Below are 25,976 nucleotides of genomic sequence, written 5' to 3'. Positions count from 1 at the left end.
CATCCTATTTTTGCGGCTAACCAGTGGTTTGCATCTTGCAGTGTAGCCTCTGTATTTCTGTTAATGAAGTCTTCTGCGGACAGTGGTCATTGACAAATCCACACCTGACTCCTGAAGAGTGTTTCTGATCTGTCGGACACCTGTTTGGGGATTTTTCTTTTTTGATAGAGAGAATTCTTCTGTCATCAGCTGTGGAGGTCTTCCTTGGCCTGCCAGTCCATTTGTGATTAGTAAGCTCACCAGTGCTCTCTTTCTTCTTAATGATGTTCCAGACAGTTGATTTTGGTAAGCCTAAGATTTGTTTGGCTGATGTCTCTAACAGTTTTATTCTTGTTTCTCAGTCTCATAATGGCTTCTTTGACTTTCATTGGCACAACTTTGGCCCTCATGTTGATAAACAGCAAAAAAAAAGTTTCCAATGGTGGTGGAAAGACGAGGTGCTGAGAGCTCTCTCATACCTGCATTAAGGAGGCAATTAAACACACCGGAGCAATTACAAACACCTGTGAAGCAATTTGTCCCAAACATTATGGTGCCCTGAAATGGGGGGAACTATGTATAAATATAGCTGTAATTTCTACATGGTGAAACCAAAATGTATAAAAATGGCCTTTATTAAAATCTGACAATGTGCACTTTAACCACATGTGATTTTTCCTGTTACAAATCTCAAATTGTGAAGTACAGAGGCAAATAAATAAATGATGGTCTTTGTCCCAAGTATTATGGAGGGTGCTGTACATGGCTTTGTCGTGCCCCCACCTCTTTATGAGCTTTCACCCCATGACTACAATTAGTCTGATGACCGGTCGCGACCCAAAATGTTGCCTATCCATGTTCTCCAGAGATACTGCCCGACCCGATGAGTTACTCAGCACTTTGTGTCTTTTTGGTAAAGCAGCATCTGCGGATCCTTGCGCCCGTCATTCTCGGAGGCCTTGCCCATTGTGCTTGCGGAGGGCAATTTGCTATCTCTGATTAAGTTGCATTTCTTTTTAAGTGGACGTTTTCTGCAAGCTACTCTGCTATGACTTGTACGAGAAGAAGACTGCTGCAGAGATTATTGATATAGCTGGATAAAATGTTACTTCTGACTTCGCTTGGGTGAAGTAGAGCCATTTATTTGCACGAGATTCTCTATGATAGGTGGATGGGTGGGGCAGCCTTTGATTGTTTTCTGAATTCAGACTGCATGTTCCTACTTTAAAAATAGTGCTCTCGTAAAAAAGACTGCAACGCAGTTTGCGATGGTCATCCATTATTTATGCTGTTTTGCTCTTTCTTACTCTTTACATATCTAAAGAAACTTTGCTTATCCGCTTTTATATTATTGGCTAGCTTACTTTCGTATTTCATCTTTTCTCCCCGTATTGCCTTTTTAGTTACCATTCTGGTGTTTTTATTTTATCACTCGATGGGTTTGTGGGAAATGTCCCGCCACGGTATTTAGTTTCTCTTCTGATTCTATTCACATCACAAAGTTCAAAAATCAGAGAGTCGCTGAGAAATATAATCTGTAAACAGGTCCTTTGGCCCACAGATATTTGTAATCTTTCTGCATTAACTACTGTGTTCTATGGGTGTGAGAAGCACCTTCCTAACTCCAAGCTGGACAGCTTAATATCCCTTCCAAAGGTTCTCTTTTGGAAGTTGCTATGATAGGTATGTTCTAATGATCTTGCACTTAAGATCAGAAATGTAATATATTACAGCAATGGGCCTCGGGCACATGTACAGATGATTGGTTGTTTTTCTTGCTTTTTGCTGCTTGTGCAACAGGCCTTGAGTACATACTTGAATATTTTCTTCTCTCCTCCTGGTAATCTCTTCCCGTGACTGAGAGTACATAAGACTGGTTTCACCGTCCTCTTTCTATGCCTTGTTGTTACCTTCGCCTCAGCCAACAATGAACCATTCTACATTTCCTTTATCATCCTGTGCTTTGATCTGTCATTTTCACACCTTACCTTAAGGGCGGCACGGTGGCGCAGCGGTAGAGTTGCTGCCTTACAGCGAATGCAGCGCCGGAGACTCAGGTTCGATCCTGACTATGGGCGCCGTCTGTACGGAGTTTGTACGTTCTCCCCGTGACCTGCGTGGGTTTTCCCCGAGATCTTCGGTTTCCTCCCACACTCCAAAGATGTACAGGTATGCAGGTTAATTGGCTGGGCAAATGTTAAAATTGTCCCTAGTGGGGTGTAGGATAGTGTTAGTGTGCGGGGATCGCTGGGCGGCACGGACCCGGTGGGCCGAAGGGCCTGGTTCTGCGCTGTATCTCTAAATCAAAAAAATCTAAATCTTTAGTTTCCCTCTCCCCTGACTCTCAGTCTGAAGAAGTTTCTCATCCCGAAATGTCACCCATTCCTTCTCTCCAGAGATGCTGCCTGTCCGGCTGAATTACTCAGCGTTTTGTGTCTATCTTAGGTGTAAACCAGCATTTGCTGTTCCTTCCTTCTCGAGTCTGGTGTCGGGCATGCCAATGACGTGATTTCTAAATGAAACAAGCAGATTGCATTCAGGCCTCAGCATTGGGGATGTTGGCTTGAGAGAAGGTACCAGTGCTTCTTCTCCCAATGAATTTGGAGACGTTTGAGGTGATATCTCAATTTAATGGTTACATTAAATCAGATGCTTGTGCATTTGATTTATTCCATCGGTTGGCAAGATACTGGGGAAGCTCAGAACAATACGTAGTTTAGGGGGAGTGTTCTTAAAAAATAAATACCCCAACCTAGCATAAAAATTATATAACATACTGATATAACAATTCAGTTGTATGTGGTTATCGTCACTGAGATGAGTTCCTGTGTATTTTAAATAATACTTTGTAGTCTCCTAAAGGATCCTGTTTCTTTTAGTTTCTTCTTCCCTCTTGTGCTCAGTAATTCTTCATACACATGTTGCTTTTCGTATTCTTGCAGTTTTGTTAATCTGAGTTAGTGTTGCAAAGTAATTAAAGCTGTATGTTGGACCTTTTACGTTCCATCAGTTCTTATTTTTAATCATCACAGTCCACGACAGACGCTTGAAAGCACAATTTAGACTGCCAGCACCGATGGATGCTGCCATTATTTTGGATATGATTGTAAATCAAAACACATCTGCCTTCCGAGCTGACTGTAAAACATTCCGTGGGAGAGGGGGAAGGGATCTAACCACTGTCCTGACCAATACTTATTCCGCAACCAGCTTCGCTAAACCACATTTTCTGGCCAACTATCTCTTCGCTGTTTTGTGGAAATTGGCCAAATTGTCAGCTGTCTTTCCCTGCAGTACAACAGTGGCCGCCCTTAAAGTATTTATGCATTTGTGAAATAGTTGGGATGTTCTAAGACAGCGAAAGACACTAAGTAAATGGAAGCATGTTCAAAAAACTAAATTCCAAGCTGTTGGGGCCAAGATTAGTTTTAAACCGGTTGTCATTTATGGTAAAACATTTGGAGCTGACTGAAAAAGCAGTGGGCACAGATGCTGTGGCCAATAATTAATTATCACATGTTTTAAAAAAAATATATATATTTAACTGAGGCATGCCAAAATGACCCATCTGGGTTCAAGTGAAAGAAAGTAGTAGTGAGCTAGTGCCTGGCAGTCTTCAAATGTCTGATGGCCTAAATTTTGGGGGAAATTACAGAATGTAATTCCAAACTTAAGATATCTGTGGAAGAAACATGACTAACTAGCATGTATTGAGTCATATTTTTACCACTTTAAATTTTAATTTCAATGTTAATCCTCATTTTTGAATATTAAAAAAATATTCCCTTTGGTTTATCATCTCAAAGCTGCTGTCACATAAAGTGGAAACAGGCCCACACCAACCAACACGTCCCATCTACACCTGAATGCGTTTGACCTATATCCGTCTAAACCTATCCTATCCACGTACCTGTCTAAATGTTTCTTAAACGTTGCGATACGACCTGCCTCAACTATCTCCTCCAGCAGCTCGTTCCATACACCCACCACCCTCAGTGTGAAAAAGTTACCCCTTAAATCTTCCCCCCCCCTCACCTTAAACCTATGTCCTCCGGATCTTGATTCACCTACTTTGGGCAAGAGACTCTGTGTGTGTGTGTGTGTACCCGATCTATTCCTCTCATGTGTTTAAGCCACTGTTTAAGTTTTTGGCTGCTGCTCACTGTGTCCCACTAACACAGTGCCATTGTTAGATTACTGCGTGGTGCCTGGAAGTCAGGCTTGTAGGCTTTTATTGCAAAGTTTTCTTGACTTATTATGGTCTACAACAAAACATAATCCACCTTTGTATTTATGGAACTAAAACATTTTAGGTCATAAGGTCATAAGGGATAGGAGTAGAATGAGGCCATTCAGCCCATCAAGTCTACTCCACCATTCAATTATGGCTGATCTATCGCTCCCTCCTAACCCCATTTTGCACCATTTGCGCCACCTTCATTGGAAAGCATCAGTGACCATCGTGTTTTAACCGTTGAGAAATGTAGATTTGTCCCACTATCTTTACGCTATCTTAAAAAAAAAAGCATTGATTTCAAAGGAATATTAAATGGTTTAGTTATTCACCCATCCCTTTTTATAGTTGAGAAATTGATATCATTTTCATTCAATGTTTTATCAGTTTATTATTTAATTATCTAGGCTGGAACATTTGTTAAAATAGAGATATTGACTGGCAGCATAATTAAATGGGTCTAAACTAAACAGAAATATGTTGTTTATAACCAACTATATTATATTGTTTTTAAGGGGAGGAATACAATTCCCTCCAGTGAAAATGAGGAGAGAACATCCAGAATGGAGACAACCCACATTGTGTTGTTTCTTGTTTCTCTGGTTACTTATATTTGGAAGCATTAGGAAGTTGTGTAATGTCTATTAAATGAACCAGTGCATTGTGCGACCAAATGCACATCCAAAATAATGAACATTCCAGAATTTGTTTTCTTTTAGTCTCAATCTTGAGGCCCTCACTCATGTCTCCTCGGTACCCTGCAGCTCCGCCCTTGCTCCCCCTCCCCCGAGTCACAACAGAGACAGAGTCACCCTCGTCCTCACCTTTCAACCCATCAGCCGTCGCTTACAACACATTATCCTCTGAAATGTTCACCACCTCCAACGGGATCCCAACACTGGTCACATCTTCCCATCTCCTCCCCTTTCTGCCTTCCGCAGAGACCGTTCCCTCCGCGACTCCCTGGGTAACTCATCCCTTCCCACCTCAACCACCCCCTCCCCAGGTACCTTCCCCTGCAACCGCAGAAGATGCGACACCTGTCCCTTTACCTCCTCCCTCGACTCTGTCCAGGGACCCCAACAATGCTTTCAGGTTAGGCAGAGGTTCACTTGCACCTCCTCCAACCTTATCTACTGTATCCGTTGTTCAAGATGTGGACTCTTATACATCGGCGAGACCAAACGTAGACTGGGCGATCGTTTCGCTGAGGTACAAGTGAATCTGCCCAACCTGAAAAGACTGTCGGGGTCTTTGGATGGAGTCGAGGGGGGGAGGTATATGGACAATAACCTAGCTTGTGGAAGGACCATTCAGTAGCCTGATAACAGATGGGAAGAAGCTGTTCGTGACCCTGGTGATGCACACTTTAAATCTTCTGTATCTTCTGCTGGATGGGAGCAGGGAGAAGGAGTAATGACCAGGATGGGACAAGTCTTCAACTAAGTTGGCAGCTTTTCCGAGACAGCGTGAAGTGTAGATGGAGACAATAGTGGGACGTCTGGCCCGTGTGGTGGGCTGGGCTACATCTACAACTCACTGCAATTTCTTACGGTCTTCCAATATCAGGCTGCAATGCAACACAACAGTATGCTTTCATGCTTTCAGATATAGACGGTGAGTGAAAGATATGCAAAAAGCCAATGATGATAAAGGAAACGGCATTGTAAGCTGCTTGGAGGGTGAAAATGAGGAGCTAGTGGTTCTGTAATCTCCTTGACAATTTCTTTTCGCAAGTTTGAAACTTTCAGGTTGAGAATTCCGGCAACACAGTTCAACATTTATTGATTTATTTGAAACATGACTGAATTTAAAAAAATCAAAAACGCCTCCCAAAAACTTGTGTACGTTGTGCATGGGCACTGCGCTTCCAGAGATTTGGTCCATGTCCTCGAGAGAGAGAGAGAAGCTACTGAGTTTGGGTACCGAGCTCGCATGGCATGCCACCCTACTTTCACATCCTGCGTGCATGTGAAGCTTATGAATTACATACGTCTCTCACAGCCCCCTGAAGGGATTCTCTGAAAGGTTGAGACCCCTTCACCATTGATTACAGGGTTTGCGTTTATCAGGTTGGGCATCAAGGAGCTTGAGGCATCTGCTGCATTTTGAGTAGGTGGTCCATTAAGTAATTTATTTAATGTTAGCTTCCACTCCCTTCCAATCTACTGATGATACCTATCCAGCTGCCCCCTTTACCCCGACTCCTGATTTCAAATCCTGCCTCTGATCATACCATTTGGTTCAGGATCCTACCTACAATCAATGCCCATGCCACCTATAATATTTCTTGACACCGTTTTCGGCCCACCACCAGCTTGAAATTGCCAGACTTTTTCTTCTACCAATCATCCCAACTCTCTAAACTGCTGAACTCCGAGAGGGTGGTGGGTGCCTGGAACAGACTGCCTGGGGTGGTGGTGGTGGCGGCAGATAAGATAGTGGCACAAGAGACTTTTGGATAGACGCATGGATATGCAGGGAATGGACGGATATGGATTATGTGCAAGCAATGAGCTGGCCCTGGCATCATGTTCGGCACAGACATTGTGGGCCGAAGGGCCTATTCCTGTGCTGTACTGTACTATGTTAGTCATGGAGTGATACAGTGTGGAAACGGCCCAACTTGCCCACACCGGCCAGCAATGTACCAGCTACACTAGTCCCACCTGCGTGCGCTTGGTCCATATCCCTCCAAACCTGTCCTATCCATGTACCTGTTCAACTGTTTCTTAAACGTTGGGATAGTCCCAGCCTCAACTACCTCCTCTAGCAGCTTGTTCCATACACCCACCACCCTTTGTGTGAAAAAGTTACCCCTCAGACTCCTATTAAATCTTTTCCCCTTCACCTTGAAACTATGTCCTCTGGTCCTCGATTCCCCTACTCTGGGCTAGAGACTGTGTGCATCTATTCCTCTCGTGATTTTATGTGCGATTTTGTACATGATTTTGTTCTGTGCACTGACATCTCTCCACTCCTTGCATGACTCTCGCCTGACCCTCCCTGTAGCTCTTTCCACCTCTTTTCATGATGTCTTTAGAATTTCATTGTGCTGTTGTCAGTACGTATAACAATTGAACATTCTTGACTCTTCACTCTCCTGTTCTATACAATGTTATTGGCTCAGACCCATGTCTCTATGCAGACATACTTTAACTTCATTTTATGGGCACTGTAAAATGTCATGCCCCATTTTGATAGAGAAAAAGAATGCTGAATTAATAATTAAGGCTGATCAACACCACAGACTGTGACTGAGTTTGAATCCATTCCATGATCCACTAAATTGTGGATATGCCATGGCTAACACATGGGCTTCACTGCTTATGTAAAGCATTAAAAATAAAAAATAAATTCTGGCAAGGAAATGGGGAAATGTCAAGAATATGGAATTCTTGCCAAACCTGAAGACAGCAGTTCATTATCATTATCATTCCTTAACACCTGGCAGTCAGCCAGAACGTTTGGAAAATGTGGGGTGACATTTGCTTCCCTCTGCTGGAGTCCAACAAGAAACCACTATGTTAGTTTATTTTATTTTCGAGATACAGCATAGAAACAGGCCCTTCGGCCCTCTGAGTCTGCGCCGACCAGCGTTCCCCCCGTACACTTGCACTATCATACACGCACTGGGGACAATTTACTATCTTTACCGAAGCCAATTCACTTACAAATCTGTAAGTCGTTGGAGTGTGGGAGGAAACCGGAGATCCCAGAGAAAACCCACAATGTGCAAACTCCGTACAGACAATCCTGTAATCAGGATCGAACCCGGGTCTCTGGCACTCTAAGGCAGCAACTGTAACACTGCGCCACCGTGCCACTCTGTCAACAGAGCAAAACTAGTTGCAGTGCGGCATAACCTTGCTTGTCAATTGGTAACAGAGCACCATGGGGGTCAGGAAAACAAGGAATTGCAGATGTTGTTTTAAAGTCTGAAGAAGGGCCTCGACCTGAAACGTTAGTTATCCATGTTCTCCAGAGATGCTGCCTGACCCACTGAGTTACTCCAGCACTTCATTCCCTTTTATTTTGAACCATGGACTCAAGAGCTCCAGGAGCCAGTGCTCCTCATGTCATATGGTGACAATATATATTGGTTGGTAGAAAATATGTGGTATGGAGCAGAAAGACAAGGTAAACACCACACAACCAGCACCATAATTGAGAGTGAACCATGTATTTGGCACCATGAGGGTTAATGCCATTGCAAAATGGCTGGGTTCAATTACCATTCCAAAAATCTGTGCACACAATCTAATCTCATGTTTCAGTATTGTGCCAAAAGCTTGCACTGTTTGTTGTCTTTTGGATGAGACATTAATATGATTTCTATCTGATTCCATTGGCAACTATTTGAAAATGGAGAATTTTCCCAGCGTCTTGGCTAATATTTATCCACTGCCAACACACAAAATCAAATTATTTGGTCATAGGTTCCTTGAGGGTTATGGGATCTCATAATATACACACAGGCTGTTCCTTCTGTGGTAACACTAATTGTCCTTCAAAAGTATTTCATTGGATGCAAAATGTTTCAAGACTTGAGATATCACGTAAACACATTTATTTATTTTCCTTGTTGATGAAAAACATATTTGTTGTTTGAAAACTACACAACAGTCTGTGTGAAATCCAGTCCACTCAAATGAATGCCTGACAGTTCAGTGGAATAATTTGCTGGAAGATTAGAATGCATTCGGACTGTACTGCTAACAGTATTCCACATATGACTTGCTGTTTTTATCCCTTTGCTGTTACTAAAACTACCTCTAGTTTTTTTTTCCAATTAAGAGCAGGGCCTTCCTTCTTGCCTACTTTTTATGCCATCTCTTCTGATCAGCCAGTTATGTAACTCCCACAGGATTCAGGATCCCATCATTCACTGCATGTTGTTACAAACTTTTGTTAATTAGGTTCACATTAATTCAAATGTTACAAGTTACCTGCCAATTCATTTTCTTAATTAATTTCATCCTTTTGAAGTACTGACTTCACAAGTGAAAATAGTTTGAGCTGAATGGAGCTATTGAATTCTAAATAGAGAAGGGTCTTGACCCGAAACGTCACCCATTCCTTCTCTCCAGAGATGCTGCCTGCCCGGCTGAGTTTCTCCAGCATTTTGTGTCTATTTAGAGTCCACACAGTTCTACAAGTTTACAAGTTTTTCATGGCCTTTCTTGCTGATCGAATCTTGATAGGAGTAACAGTTTGGGTATGGACTTTCCAATTACGAGTGAGGTTTGCAGAATGATACATCTGCCGCTTCGATGCAGTGATGGCTTCTGCTGACTTTGTTCCGTGTGGTGTTATGACTTGTGCACTGACTAATATTAGACCAGTGGACCATAGCAACCTTGCTTCCTGGTAAGATTCAAAGTGTTGTTATGGACGGGGGTTGGCTTGAAAATAGAAAAGCTATTTTCTTTTAGCTGAAGTTAATAGAGAAGAAAATGGAATACAATGTGTAATCGGTTGCATCTTGATGTTACCATTTTGCCATTCACAAGCGGATGAAACTTAATTAGCTCTGGGTAGATGCAAAGGTGGGGTTACAAAGGTATGTTTGTTTAGGTGCGGGCGAACCACACTGACTGTTTTATTTACTCCACCTCCTGCCCAGCTAAAGTTGGAAGCTGGGCCAGGGCCTTGTCATGTGAAGATGGTGTGAAATGGTTGATGATTTATTGTGAAGCACTTTTACACCACCTGGAAAGATCAGCTTCAAGCCGTTTGCATTTCTTCTCTCCTTGCTTTGCAATATTTCTAATATTAGAGAATTTGTGATCATGACATCAGTACTGCCAGGTAGAGTGTAACTATTTTTGTCGAAAGTTAATACCACAGTTCTTCCAAATTGTCCAAGAGGCTGCTGGAAATTTAATTCAAAATGCTAATTGAGTTGCATAAAGTCGATCCATTTCGGCACATCATACTTGCTTGCATGATAGACTTGAAAAAGGCCTGTCCATCTTGAGCTATCTAAGTTCAACAGGATATGAATGATGTTTATGTACAGTATTGCTAAATTTAAGCACTTCCCAGGGGCAAACACTTCCTTTTGGCTTTGTACTTTTTGCATTTAGGACTCTGTCAACGAGAGGGGTAACAACAATCGGCTTGGAGATTTTGAGAAGTTTAAAGATGCACCTTGTGCTAAATGTTTAGTCTTTAACTTTGCCTAGTTTGAGTCTTAAACTATTTTCCTTATTGTGTTCTAGGGGGAACTTGAGAAGCTGAACCAGTCGACAGAGGCTATTAATCGTCAGGAAACTGAACTAGAGGTAAAGTTTACATGAAAATATTATGGAATGAGGCCATGCAGCCCATCAAGCCCATACTGCTTTCCAGGGGAGCAATCCTACCTCTCCCATTTCCCTGTAGGCCTCAAATTCATTCTCTCCCGCACATGCCCATCAACTCCTTTTGACTTTTTGTTTGCCGTTAACCTACATAAAAGATGTTTTACAGTTGCTGGTTAACTAACCAGCATGTTACGGGGATATGGGAAGGCCTGGGGGAAATCCCTCACCTGAGAGAACACAAGGTCAGGATTGAACAAGGGTCCATGACGCTGTGAAGCAGCAGAACTGACTGTGCCATTGGAAGGGAACCAGTATTTACTTTAGCGAGACAGCATGGTAGCAAGCCATTCGGCCCACCGATTCCACGCTGACCATCGATCACCTGTTCACACCAGTTCTATGTTAACCCAATTTCTCATCCACTCTCTACATTAGAGGCTCTTGTTTTATTTTTTAACAATGGCCAATTAAGCTTCTAACCCACCCGTCTTTGGAAAGCGGAAGGAAACCGGAGCAGCCGGAGCTGCCAATTTTCATGCCATAAGTGATAGGAGTAGAATTAAGCCATTTGGCCCATTAAGTCTACTCTGCCATTCAATCATGGCTGATCTATCTCTCCCTCCTAACCCCATTCTCCTGACTTCTCCCCATAACCTCTGACACCTGTACTAATCAAGAATCTATCTCTGCCTTAAAAATATCCACTGACGGTCTCTACAGCCTTCTGTCGGCAAAGAATTCCACAGATTCACCACCCTGAATCATCTACGAGTTTAACACAGATTCTTGGTCACTTGACCCTGTAGATGACTATCACTAAATATTGATGTTGTACGTACAGAAATGACTTCAAACTTTATCAAACCGGATCAATTATTGCAAAGTCCTTTTCTTTCTCAGATATTTAGATAGGATGTTTATCCTGGATTGCAAGTAGGGGTGCCAACTATCTCACTCCCAAATATGGGACAAGGTGACGTCACCGCCCCGCGCCCCACGTGATCTCACCCAGCCAGAGGCCACGTGCTCCTGCCCCACCAATGGCGGCCGCCTGGGCCGGGAGGTGGGTTGCTACGCAACCTCCGTTAGGCGGCGCCCGGGCCTCCGGAACTTGACTCTCCGGAACTAAAATGTCGGAAACCTAGAGTGTCGGGACCTAAACTGTCGGGACTTAAACTGTTGGGAGCTAAACTGTCGGGGCCTAGAGTGTCGGGGCCCACAGTGTCTGGGCCTACAGCGCCCCCAGGGCCTAATATGGGGCAAGGGCATTCCCCTACGTGACAAACCAATTTAGCCCAAAATACGGGACAGTTGGCAACCCTGATTGCAAGGAGGCCCCATGTCTGACAGGACATTGCGGTGAATGTCCCGAAGTATGTTGGACTGAATTCTGTGCTCCAGCTTCTGGAGTAGGACTTCATCATTTGAACTTTTAACCTAAAAGCAGCAGTTGTGCTAATTAACCAAGGATGTCCTCTTGTATCTTTGTAACTGAATATATTTTAAAAAAAGAACAGTTCTCAATTTGCAAGAGTTATTTTGGGAAGGCCTTTAAGTGAGGCAATTTCATGGGAACCGATAACCTAATTAGGACAACATTTTGAAGGTTAATTACAAAAGTTACTGATGAAACATACTTCGGGAAACACAGATGGTTACAAGTGTCCAATGTTTAACAAGGACATTAAAAATTGTTAACATTGTGGTCAGGATTACTAGCAAACTAAAGCTGGCAACACAGATGGGAATCAGGATTATAGTAAATTGCATGACTTTCATTTTAGAAATCTATAAGATTGATCGCTCCCTGTGTGTGTAGGAAGATGTGTATGAAACAAGATTAAATATCTCATTCACGAAACTCATTATTGGTTCAAGTCTCTTTCCAGGATTTTTAGGTCATATAGTACCAAGAGAAACTTGCATTAAACAAGGTGCTGTCTCTCAACTATGAAACTGACCCCATTCTGAACTCTCAGGAAAAAATAAATGTGGAGCAGAGTTCTTCCAGCTCCTTGTCAACATCTGTGGAGTTGCTCTCCATACAAATCTCTCTTCACCCTTCTGTATTGTTTACTGATAGACAATAGGTGCAGGAGTAGGCCATTCGGCCCTTTGAGCCAGCACCACCATTCAATGTGATCATGGCTAATCATTCTCAATCAGTACCCCGTTCCTGCCTTCTCCCCATACCCCCTGACTCCGCTATCCTTAAGAGCTCTATCAAGCTCTCTCTTGAATGCTTGATTCAACACATCGTGGAAACAGGCACTTCAGCCCAATTTGCCCACACTGGCCAAAATGTCCCATCTACACTAGTCCCACCTGCTTGCATTTGGGCCATAAACCTCCAAACCTATCCTATCCATGTACCTGTCTAACTTATTTGTTTACATAGAAAAACCTTTCACATGATTTATTCAGAGGAGTCCCTGGCTGGCTGTCATAAATCTGCTGAAACCTCTGCAGATCAAGGAGGGAAGACCTGATTTCGTGCACTGATGTTAAATCAAGAACCCATCCCCTTCTCCCATCGTCTATCACTTCTGAGAAAAGCAGTAAGGGTGTCAGGGTGGCGCAGTGGTCGAGTTGCTGCCTCACAGCACCAGAGACCTGGGCTCGATCCTGACTACGGGTGCTGTCTGTACGGAGTTTGTATGTTCTCCCCGTGACCATGTGGGTTTTCTCCGGGAGCTCCGGCTTCTGCAAATTATAAATTGTCCCTAAGTGTGTACGATAGTGCTCGTGTACGGGGTGATCGCTGGTTAGCGCGGACTCGATGGGCCGAAGGGCCTGTTTCCACGCTGTTTCTCTAAACTAAAGACTCCCCTTTATTATCGCCTTTACAGCAACATAATTTAATTGGCCATTATTTCCATTTGTGGAATGACAGCAATGATCACACTTCAAAGCATTTCCGTGGTTCGAAAGTCATGAAGTGCCATTCACTTCAAAGGCAGCATGGATTTATGAAGGGTAAATCATGCTTGACTAATCTGGAATTTTATGAGGATGTAACAAGTAGAATGGATATGGAAGAGCCAGTGGAAGTGGTATATCTGGACTTACAAAAAGCCTGTGATAAGGTCGCACACAAGAGAATAGTGTGCAAAATTAGAGCACATGGTAATGGGGGTTGGGTATTGACACGGATAGAAAGCGGGTTGGCAGACAGGAAACAATGAGTAGGAATTAACAGGTCCTTTTCAGAATGGCAGGCAGTGACTAGTGGGATGCTGCAAGGCTCGGTGCTGGGACCCCAGTTATTTACAATATATATTAACGATTTAGACAAGGGAATTAAATGTGACATCTCCAAGTTTGCGGATGACGCCAAGCTGGGTGGCAGTGTGAGCTGCGATGAGGATGCTATGAGGATGCAGGGTGACTTGGATAGGTTGGGTGAGTGGGCAGATGCATGGCAGATGCAGTATAATGTGGATAAATGTGAGGTTATCCACTTTGGTGGCAAGAACAGGAAGGCAGATTATTATTTGAATGGTGTCAGATTAGGAAAAGGGGAAGTGCAACGAGACCTGGGTGTGCTTGTACATCAGTCACTGAAAATAAGCATGCAGGTACAGCAGGCAGTGAAGAAAGCTAATGGCATCATTGCGAGACGATTTGAGTTTAGGAGCAAGGAGGTCCTACTGCAGTTGCACAGGGCCCTGGTGAGAGCGCACCTGGAGTATTGTGTGCAATTTTGGTCTCCTAATTTAAGGAAGGACATTATTGCTATTGAGGGAGGGCAGCGTAGGTTCACCAGGTTAATTCCCGGGATGGCGGGACTGACAGATGATGAAAGAATGGTTCAACTGGGCTTGTATTCACTGGAATTTAGAAGGATGAGAGGGGATCTTATAGAAACATATAAAATTCTTATAGGATTGGACAGGCTAGATGCAGGAAAAATGTTCCCGATTGTGGGGGAGTCCAGAAATAGAAGTCACAGTTTAAGATTAAGGCGTAGGCCATTTAGGACTGAGATGAGGAAACATTTCTTCACCCAGGGAGTTGTGAATCTGTGGAATTCTCTGCCACAGACGGCAGTGGAGGCCAATTCACTGGATGTTTTCCAAAGAGAGAGTTAGATTTAGCTCTTGGGGCTAAAGGAATCAGGGGACATGGGGAGAAAGCAGGATCGGGGGAACTGATTTCAGATGATCAGCCATGTTTCCATGGGACATGTTTCCTTGTTCTCCATCTTCATACTTTTTACAAGCACGTTTTTTCGACAGTGAGAACTTTGTCCAAGGGAATTCCATCTGTCAATTCCAATGAGAAATACCATTCAGGGAGCTGGGAATTAGCTGGGATTTTGGTGATGAACACTTGTCAGCACTTTCTGCAGCTTAACATTGGGAATTTATTGCAAGAGGTGGACAAATTCCTTTGTTTTACACAAGGCAGTTCCTTTACTGAGTACACTTTTATAATTTGTGGTGAGATGTCAGGATGAAGTACTATTCCCAACACAAACAATGTGTCACGAATTACAAGCTGTTCTCTAAATCAATAACAATTTGCTATAACTTTTTTGTAATACTGCATGGTGACAGGCCCTTCGGCCCACCGAGTCTGCACCGACCAGCGATCCCCGCACATTAACACCATTCAACACACGCTAGGGACAATTTACATTTATACCAAGCCAATTAACCTCCAAACCTGTACGCCTTTGGAGTGTGGGAGGAAACCGAAGATCTCGGAGAAAACCCGTGTGGTCACGGGGAGAACGTACAAACTCGGTACAAACAGCACCTGTAGTCGGGATTGAACCTGGGTCTCTGGCGGTGTAAGCGTTGTAAGGCAGCAGCTCTACCGCTGAGCCACCGTGCTGCCCTTATTACTGTATGATTCAATTACAAAAGAGCTGCTTAGAGCCCATTATAACATAGGACATCGAAGCACAGGAACAGGCCCTTCAGCCCATAATGTCTGTGCTGAACATGATACCAGGTTAAACTAGTCTTCTGTGTCTGCAAGTGATCCATTCCCCGACATATCCACATGCCTATCTAAAAGCCTCTTAAAAGCCCATATCGTACTTGCCTCCATCACTGCCCATTGAACATGTTAATTGTTTTGAATGATTCCATAGGTTCTCACAGAGTACATGCCACATTGATTTCGGGGAAACTCAATCCATCTATCTGATTTTTAAATTGTAATGACGCAGAAGGAGACGATAAGGTCCATCGGGTCAGTCCTACTTCCAGGAGTGCAATTTCATTTCTTAGAAACATAGACATAGAAAATAGGTGCAGGAGTAGGCCGTTCGGCCCTTCGAGCCTGCACCGCCATTCAATATGATCATGGCTGATCATCTAACTCAGTATCCTGTACCTGCATTCTCTCCATACCCCCTGATCCCTTTAGCCACAAGGGCCACATCTAACTCCCTCTTAAATATAGCCAATGAACTGGCCTCAACTACCTTCTGTAGCAGAGAATTCCACAGATTCACCACTCTGTGTGAAGAAAAACTTCCTCATCTCGGTCCTAAAAGACTTCCCCCTTATTCTTAAACTGTGACCCCTTGTTCTGGACTTCCCCAACATCGGGAACAATCTTCCTGCATCTAGCCTGTCCAACCCCTTAAGAATTTTGTAAGTTTCTATAAGATCCCCCCTCAATCTTCTAAATTCCAGCGAGTACAAGCCGAGTCTATCCAGTCTTTCTTCATATGAAAGTCCTGCCATCCCAGGAATCAATCTGGTGAACCTTCTCTGTACTCCCTCTATGGGAAGAATGTCTTTCCTCAGATTAGGAGACCAAAACTGTACGCAATACTCCAGGTGTGGTCTCACCAATGCCCTGTACAACTGCAGCAGAACCTCCCTGCTCCTATACTCAAATCCCCTCGCTATGAATGCCAACATACCATTCGCTTTCTTTACTGCCTGCTGCACCTGCATGCCGACTTTCAATGACTGGTGTACCACGACACCCAGGTCTCGTTGCATCTCCCCTTTTCCTAAACGGCTACCTAATCTCCCCCCTCACCCAACCATTCTTCACATCTAGGTGGCTTAAAGGATGAGATTTTGAATGTAACTGTTGACAGTGAAACTAGACAGTGGTTCAAATGTAGCTGGGACATGTTGGCCGGTGTGGGCAAGTTGGGCCGAAGGGCCTGTTTCCACACCGTATCACTCTATCACTCGAAGTGGCGATTGCAGGATTTAAAGGTATATCCGTTTGGTGTTACTGTCCTTTGAGGAAATCATCTGGACTCTCTGACAGAAGAGGGGAAACGAGATTGAGACTGCTTTTCACAAGACGTGTATTGACTTTCATTGTTTATGGTCGGACTCCCTTTGGAAACATTGAAATAATTTTCTGCTGACACGCTCTGAGCCCTGTTCACGTCCCTCTGTTGTTTTGCAGGAGGGCCGGCAGAAATTTCGAACGGTTTTAGTTGAAGCCACCGTTAAGCTCGATGAAGTAGGGAAGAAGGTCGGAAAAGCGGTGGATGATTCCAAGCCATACTGGGAGGCCCGGAGAGTGACACGGCAGGTAAAGGAATGAACTTTGCATTCTGTTTCCAAGTTGGGATGTATGTTTCTTCATTTGCTTTCTCACACTATGGAAAGGAACAATAATTTAGAGTCATAGCGTGATACAGTGTGGAAACTAGCCCTTCGGTGCAACTTGCCCACACTGTGGAACATGTCCCAGCTACACTAGTCCCACCTGCCTGCGTTTGGTCCATAGCTCTTCAAACTTGATCTATCAATTTGACCATGTTCAAGTGAAGAATTCATTTTGAGCCAGGTAACATAAGGCCTAAATCCATGGTCATCTTACGGAGGAACTAGAGGGTTCACGGGGGTAACCCGGCCGATATTTAACCTTCATATTATCTAATTTAAGTGCTGAAGAAAGGTCTCGACCCGAAACGTCACCCATTCCTTCTCTCCAAGATGCTGCCTGACCTGCTGAGTTACTCCAGCATTTTGTGAATAAATACCTTTGATTTGTACCTCCATTTGCAGTTATTTTCTTACAACTTCATCTCAATGATGGGTTGGGGAAATTGCTTGCCTCTCTATGATAATAAGTTTATATATGATAAGGTTAGTTGTCTGTAAATCACTTGCAGTAGCCTGAGATTGTGAGCGCACTGTGCAAATCCTTGACACAAAAGTTAGTGTTCTAGGAATTGCAGCCTCAGATTTCTTAAGATTGTGAGTGTGTTCTTTCAACTTGCCACTTTAATGAATGACAAGGTGCGAATCGTTGTTGGCTTCTGATGCCACCCCATGAAGCCTTTAAGCTTTTTTTGTGATTGTGCCCACATTAGTTTCATCAATGTGTAAGAAGGCACTGCAGATGCTGGTTTAAACCAAAGATAGACACAGAAGGCTGGAGTAACTCAGCGGGACAGGCAGCATCTGTGGAGAGAAGGAATGGGTGATGTTTCGGGTCGAGACCCTTGATTGTGGATGATCAGTCTGAAGAAGTGTCCCGTCCCGGCACATTGTCTGTCTCGGTCTGAAGAAGGGATCCAATCCGAAACATTATTTAGTTTAGTTTAGAGATACAGCGCGGAAACGGGCGCTTTAACCCACCGAATCCGCGCCGACCAACGATCCTGGCACATTAACATTATCCTGCACTCACAAGAGACAATTCACAATTCACAATTTCACCAAGCTAATTAGCCAACAAACCTGTACGTCGTTGGAGTATGGGAGAAAACTGGAGCACCTGGAGAAAACTCACACTGGGAGAACGTATAAACTCCATCTAAACAGCACCCAGAGTCAGAATCGAACACGGGTCTCTTGCGGGTTAAGACAGAATTTTACTGCTGCTCCAACGCCCAGCTATTACCTGTCCATTACGTCCAAAGATGCTGCATATGTTCCCAATGTTGGGTGAGCCCAGAACCAGGGGCCACAGTCTAAGAATTAAGGGGAGGCCATTTAAAACTGAGGTGAGAAAGAAAGTTTTCACCCAGAGAGTTGTGAATTTGTGGAATTCTCTGCCACAGAAGGCATTGGAGGCCAATTCACTGGATGAATTTAAAAGAGAGTTAAATAGAGCTCTCAGGGCGAGTGGAATCAAGGGATATGGGGAGAAGGCAGGCACAGGTTACTGATTGTGGACGATCAGCCATGATCACAATGAATGGCGGTGCTGGCTCGAAGGGCCAAATGGCCTCCTCCTGCACCTATTTTCTATGTTTCTATAAACCGCTGAGTTCCTCCAGCATTTTGTGTTCTAAGCAAGCCTCCAGCATCTGCAGTTCCTTCAGTCTTCTGCACTTTTTTGCCCATTCTCCATTAGTTCTCATAATTTGAGAATCAGGATGAGAAGGTGTTCATATTGTTATCTATTTGACACATTGCTTTGTCCCTCTGGTCCAAAACGCCGCAGCGAGACTCCTGACGGGTACCCATAAAAGGGACCACATCACCCCGATTCTGGCCTCTCTCCACTGGCTCCCAGTACGGTACAGAATCAACTTCAAGCTCCTCCTATTCACATACAAAGCCCTAAATGGGCTTGCCCCCCCCATATCAAAAATCTTCTAACCCACCACTCTATCTCCAGGTCCCTCAGGTCGGCCGACTTGGGGCTACTCACTATCCCGCGGTCTAGGCTTAAGCTCAGGGGTGACCGCGCTTTTGCGGTTGCAGCTCCTCGACTGTGGAACAGCATCCCTCTCCCCGTCAGAACTGCCCCTCCAGCGACTCCTTTAAGTCCAGGCTCAAAACCTATTTCTACTCCCTAGCGTTTGAGGCCCTCTGAGGGGGCACTGTGAACTGTTTATGTATGTGCTGTTATGTTTGTGTGCCATTGTATGTTCGTTTTTTTCTTAGTACCTGAACTGATGTACAGCACTTTAGTCAACGTGGGTGTTTTTAAATGTGCTATACAAATAAAATTGACTTGACTTGACTTGACTCTGTGATTCTGGGCAGTATCTTCATTTGAAATCTGGGCAAGTAATGATTCATATTACAGTTCTATTTGCCGTGAACTTGTTACAAATTAAATCTGCTTGTGAATTTACAAATATTCAAAACCTCTCGTTAAATAGCAGAAGCTTTATTTTAAGCAAGAGTCTTCTACCAATTCTAATTTCTCTTGGGAATAACTATATTTGGCATTTACTTGAGGTCAGCGCTAATTCCATGATCTGATAATATCAAAAACATAAAGAAGGAGCTAATTGTTTGAATGCCTGGGAATGAACTGTTAAAACTAGATGTGGGCAGATTGCTCCAAAACTATATTTTGAAAGTTTTGATATCACTCCACTCCAAACAATTGTCATTAAAATGACCTCTGCCTACTTGTCAATAGACAATAGGTGCAGGAGTAGGCCATTCGGCCCTTCGAGCCAGCACCGCCATTCACCCTGATCACCCACAATCAGTACCCCGTTCCTGCCTTCTCCCCATATCCCTTGACTCCGCTATCATTACTTTCCTTACTATCCTGCCCGTTACTTGGCCATTTAGTATTTTGATGTTGGGAAGCCTGTTAAATAATGGTAATTGGGTTAGGTCAGTGGGTCAATGGAATGAAGAGCTTGTTAAGGATGATATTTATGTGGGATAAACATGTGAGTTAAAAAAAAAAACGAAATAAGGGAGGAAGAATTAATTTGAATAAATTGAAATACAAAGATAAAGGAAAGTGAGCAAATTTCACACATGCAACTAATCTAACAGTAATAGGAAAAAAATGAGCAAAAAAGATGGAGTACAAAACAATTAGACTAAGTAAAACCTGGATCAGCTTAAGTGGTGCCCATCATCTCTTGGCTTACAGTGTCGATGGGACGTGCTGGATTATGATCTTTGGGACTATTTAATGTATAGAGCTTCCAGTTACTAATCTATGGAAATAGTTTATCCACCCCCCTGCCTTGTAAAATATTCTACATCTCTTGTATTTACATCTATTGTATTTAGATATTTATCCAAAATTAAATTAACATTGTTATGACGTATTGTATGGACTAGATAGGGTGAATGCACAGACACATTTACCTAGAGAAGGGAGAATCAAGAACCAGAGGACATAGGTTTAAGGTGAGAGAGGAAAAATATAATAAGAACCTAAGGGGCAACTTTTTCACATAGATTGTGGTGGGTATATGAAATAAGCTGTCACAGGAGGTAGTTGAGGCAGATACTTTAACAACATTAAAAGACATTTGGATAGATACATGGATTCGAAAAGTTGAAGGGATATGGGCCAAACGTGAGCAGGTGGGAGTAGTGCAGATGGGGCATCTTGGTCAGCATGGGTAATCTGGGCCGAAAGGCCTGTTTCCATGCTGTATGACTCTTGAACCATATTTTTAACAGCTGGTGGTTTTAAGTTTGAGAGCCCCAGTTTCAGAAAGGAAGGGATTGCTAGGTTAGTTTCCTATTTTAGACTCAAATTGATTTGTCCCTTCTTCGACATTTGTGAATCTTGGAAAGAGTTTCTTTATCAAGTGTGAAAGAAGGTGTGAAATTCCCTAATATAACCACATCTCCTTCCTACTGGCAGGAGTTCAGACCTTGGGGTGCCGCAAGCCATGGGCAGTTCATCAAAAAAAAAATTCTCTGTCTGTCTTGTTTCTGTGTGTCGTGCCCACATGTGGGAGTTGTGTGTGTGCTTTTGTCTTGCATAGCCAAGGGCTGGCTTGTCTGGAGAGCAAGTTTGCACAAGCCTGTTGGACTGAGAAATCTGTATCTTCCATGTTATAATAATTCTTGAACTGCTATCGTATGAAGGCACATCTAAGGAAAATGTTCGAGGAGCAGAATTAGGCCATTCAGCCCATCAAGTCTACTCTGCCATTCAATCCTGGCTGATCTATCTCTTCCTCTCAACCCCATTCTCCTTCCTTTGACCCATAACCCCCTGACACCCTTTCTAATCAAGAACTTATCAATCTCTGCCTTAAAAATATCCATTGACTTGGCCCCTCCACAGTTGTCTGTGGCAATGAATTCCACAGGTTCACCACCCTCTGACTAAAGAAATTCCTCCTCATCTCCATTCTAAAGGTACATCCTTTTATTCTGAGGCTATGGCCTCTGGTCCGAGACTCTTCCACTAGTGGAAACATCCTTTCCACATTCACTCTATCCTGGTGGGATGTATGAAATGCAGAGTGTATTTGATGAGAATTTGAGATTAGCTGTGAAACAATAGGTCTGGGCAAAGTCTTGAACACGGGTCATTATTCCTTTTTACGTACTGGTTTGGTGTGCTGTGTACTGTCTGTTATTATTTGTAACTGGAATCCAGCTATGTATGGCCTCCCTTCCACACACCTTTGTTCTCATTGTGAGCAGAGTTTGCTAAACCCACCAACAACACACGGCTTGTGGGTTCAATCAGAGGATTATGACATAACGTGGGTGAAATGCCGACTTTAGCTTTTCAAGCCATTCATTCAGTCTGCCTGTGAGCGAGTGTGTGTGTGTGTGTGTGTGTGTGTGTGTGTGGATCAAGGAGCAGGCAAGCTACTTGTTGCTGAAGATGGGCACAAGATGCTGGAGTAACTCAGCGGGTCAGGCAGCATCTCTGGAGAGAAGGAATGGGTGACGTTTCCAGTCGAGACCCGTCTCCTGTCTGAAGGCCGCTGAGTTACTGCAGCGTTTTGTGTCTATCTTCGGTTTAAACCAGCATCTGCGGTTCCTTCCTACACAAGCTGCTTGTTGCTGTTGTTCCAAATCTTCTTATTCAGATACATTCCTATGGTGTGAGGAAAGGAAGCAGTCCTTCAGCAACAGCTGTGTTAATATGTCGAATTGTGCTGGCTGTGGCAAATCAGAGGCTGGAGTTGTCATGAGTCATCGTTGTTGAATCCCCTGTGGAGTTCAATGCTGGGGCCCAGTCTTATTGAGGCTTCCCACTGATTTTTAACCAGCAGATTGTTGGTCTGCTTATGAGGAGACTAAGAGCAAAATAAGTCATGGAGACATGCAGTGTGGAAACAGGCCCTCCAGCCCAACATGCCCACCACTAGGTCCCATCTACATTAGTCCCACTTGCCTGCGCGTGGCCCATATTCCTCTAAACCTGTCCTATCCACGTACCGGTCTAATATCTTCTTAAACTTTGCAATGTTGTCTGCCTCAACTACCTCCTCTGGCACCCGTTCCATACACCCGCCATCCTTTGTGTGAAAAAGTTACCCTTCAGATTCCTATAAAATCTTTCCCCCTTCACCTTAAGCCTATGCCATCTGGTTCTCGATTCCCCTACTCTGGGCAAGAGATTATGTGAGTCCACCTGTCCTATTCCTCTCATGATTTTATACACAAGTTGTTTGTCTTTAACTTGCCTTTTAAAAGCTTTTTTTCACCTGTCCCACGATACATGTGACAATAATAAACCAATCCCAATAATTATTTATGAGTAGTTTATCATAATAATGAATCATTATTTCACAGCTGTTCTCAAATCCTCATCAAATACACTCTGTGTTTCATATATTTTCCTTGGTTGTGCCTTAATATGTCAGCAATTCAAGAATTATTAAAACATAGCAGATACAGGTTCTCAGTCCAATAGGCTTATGCAGACTTGCACTCCAGCCAAAAGTTGTCAGTGTTTTACTTAAATGTTAACAGATTTTTTTAATGTCACAGATATTTAACCTGTTCACTGCCAAGTTTTTTTTCCCCCCCACTGTTGGCCGTGGCCAGAGTATACTCGGGGGTGGCACTGAACAGGTTAAAACTGTTCCAATGAAGGACACTTTTCACCGCTGGCAATGCTTCTCCCCTATCTTTCCTCTCCGCTCCCCCCCCCTACAATCAGCCTGAAGATGGGTCTCAACACAAAACGTCACCTCTCCATGTTCTCCAGAGCTGTTGCCTGACCTGCTGAGTTACTCCAGCATTTTGTATCCTTTTAGAGTCATAGAGTCATACAGTATGAAAACAGGCTCTTATGCCCAACTTGTCCACCGCAGTTCAGCCTTCGGCCAGGGACGGGTCCTTTGCACCATGTTAAGTGGCCATCCACGTTCATGGCCCGCGATCAACTCAGTCCGAGAGAGTCAGACAGCGTCTGGCCCCAGGGAAGTGAGAGGATTATGGCCAGCAGTTCCAAGCGCCATGCCTCGCTTGATTTAACCTCATGAATCATTTAACATGAATGCTCCACCAGAAGATCTTTGGGAACACTTTGAAGAACTTGAGATCTAGCAAATTGGAGGAACAGCACCTCCTATTTTGCATGGGCAACTTACAACCCAGTGGTATGAATATTGATTTCTCTAACTTCAAGTAACCCTTAAATCCCCTCTCTCTCTGTTCCTTCCCCAGCCTAGTTTTCATACTAGTTTCACTGTCATCCTGTTGAGTTTCATTGTCTGTATAACTCATTACCACCTAGCCCACAGCCAACAATGCACCATTGTTGGCTCCACCTTTCCTTGATCAACGTTACTTTAGTGCATATCTTTCATTCATTAGTTCTATATCTCTCTATATCATCGTCTATATCTCTCGTTTGCCTTTCCCCTGAGTCTGAAGAAGGGTCTTGACCCGAAACGTCACCCATTCCTTCTCTCCAGAGATGCTGCCTGACCCGCTGAGTTACTCCAGCATTTTGTGTCAATCTACAGGTTGAGGACCATTTAGGGAGAGGGTCAGAGCAGATTCTCAGTGTGCTGCAGAATCTTTTGGTTGAGGTTGCCCTGCACAATGTAAGCATCCCACAGGCCCGGATTCTGCAAATTATGTCTTTATAACAATGTCCAGGTTTGTTTGCACCACGAAACATCTATCTATTGGGAGGTTTGAAGCAACTTTATTGTGAAATCTCACACCATTTCTAATAAATAAGCACCAGATCTAGATCCCTTGGTTACCATAAGACATTACTGTCTGTGAGCACCTGTATTGAGTAGTGTGCAAATTCTGCTTTAAACACCCCACCCCACTCTTGTCTGCAACTACCTGCCATTATTTGTCTTGCTTCTCTCCTTCTATCTTTTGTCTCCGCCCCCCCCCCCCTACAATCAGCCTGAAGATGGGTCTCAACACAAAACGATACCTCTCCATGTTCTCCAGAGATGCTGCCTGACCTGCTGAGTTACTCCAGCATTTTGTGTCCTTTTAGAGTCATAGAGTCATACAGTATGAAAACAGGCTCATGCCCAACTTGCCCACGCCGACCAACATGTCCCTTCTAAGTTTGGCCCATATCCTTCTAAACCTTTTTGACTTTGTGGATTAATCAGCAGCAGACTCGATGAGATGAACGACCTACTTCTACACCTGTGACTTATGAACTTATCTGCAGTTCCCTGCTTCCATAAAAGACACATTTTATCTTACAGACTGGCAAGTGAGATGACTGATGCATTGGTTTCTGATTCTTTTTTTAATTTGCTAGTTTGGGGGGGGAGTTCTCATTAAATTGAAAAATAATAAATATAACTCTTCCATTCAAACAGAGAGGAAGGCAGTAAACGGCAGGAAACGTAGTGTAATATCTGTCATGGAGAATACGCTGAAAGGGTTATGGTGAAATATGTTATCGGAAACTATTTAGAAAAAAATAAGGTAATCGGGCAAAGTCAATGTGATTTTGTGAAAAGAAAATTATGATTGAGCAATTTGTCAGAAATTTGGGAAGAAGTAAAGTGCTGTGGGGAAGGGGGAACTAGTAGATGTGTTTATATTTCAATTTTCAGAGAGCATTTAGAACATAGAACATAGAAAGTACAGCACAGTACCTGACCTGCTGAGTTACTCCAGCTTTTTGTGAATAAATCGATTTGTACCAGCATCTGCAGTTATTTTCTTATAAGTACAGCACAGGAACTGGCCCTTACACCCACAATGTTTGGCCCGAACATGATGGCAAGTTTAACTGATCTCATCTGCCTGTACACATGATCCATATCCCTCTATTCTCTGCACTTCCATGTGACTATCTAAAAGCCCCTTAAATGCTGCTATTGTATCTGTCTCCACCACCACCCGTGGCAATGCGTTTGAAGCCCCCATTACTCTCTGTGTAAAATAAAACTTGCCCTGAACATCTTCTTTAAACCTCCCCCCTCTCACGTTATAGCTATGCCCTCTAGTGTTGTACATTTCCACCCAGGAACAAAAGATTCTGACTGTCTACTCTATCTATAGCAATCACAATTTTATATACCATTTGGTATATTAAGGATAAGGGGGAAGTCTTTTAGGACCGAGATGAGAAAACATTTCTTCACACAGAGAGTGGTGAGTCTGTGGAATTCTCTGCCACAGAAGGTAGTTGAGGCCAGTTCATTGGCTATATTTAAGAGGGAGTTAGATGTGGCCCTTGTGGCTAAAGGGATCAGGGGGTATGGAGAGAAGGCAGGTACAGGATACTGAGCTGGATGATCAGCCATGATCATATTGAATGGCGGTGCAGGCTCGAAGGGCCGAATGGCCTACTCCTGCACCTATTTTCTATGTTTCTATGTAAAGGCTATTGCA

General features: G+C 43.6%; 1 protein-coding gene across 1 annotated transcript in view; it reads left to right on the top strand.

Moving 5' to 3' along the window:
• sh3bp5b (SH3-domain binding protein 5b (BTK-associated)) overlaps window positions 1-25,976 on the top strand; it is a 52,560-nt gene that overhangs the window by 7,797 nt on the left and 18,787 nt on the right. The window contains exons 2-3 of the mRNA XM_078415452.1: window positions 10,438-10,500; window positions 16,912-17,040. Of these exons, the coding sequence (XP_078271578.1) occupies window positions 10,438-10,500; window positions 16,912-17,040 (192 nt within the window). The remainder of the gene's footprint in view (window positions 1-10,437; window positions 10,501-16,911; window positions 17,041-25,976) is intronic.

This window comes from Rhinoraja longicauda, chromosome 2 (genome assembly GCF_053455715.1).
Source record: "Rhinoraja longicauda isolate Sanriku21f chromosome 2, sRhiLon1.1, whole genome shotgun sequence".
Taxonomy (NCBI): domain Eukaryota; kingdom Metazoa; phylum Chordata; class Chondrichthyes; order Rajiformes; family Arhynchobatidae; genus Rhinoraja; species Rhinoraja longicauda.
Note: the sequence above shows the minus strand (reverse complement) of the source record. Positions and strands in the feature narration are given on the sequence as shown.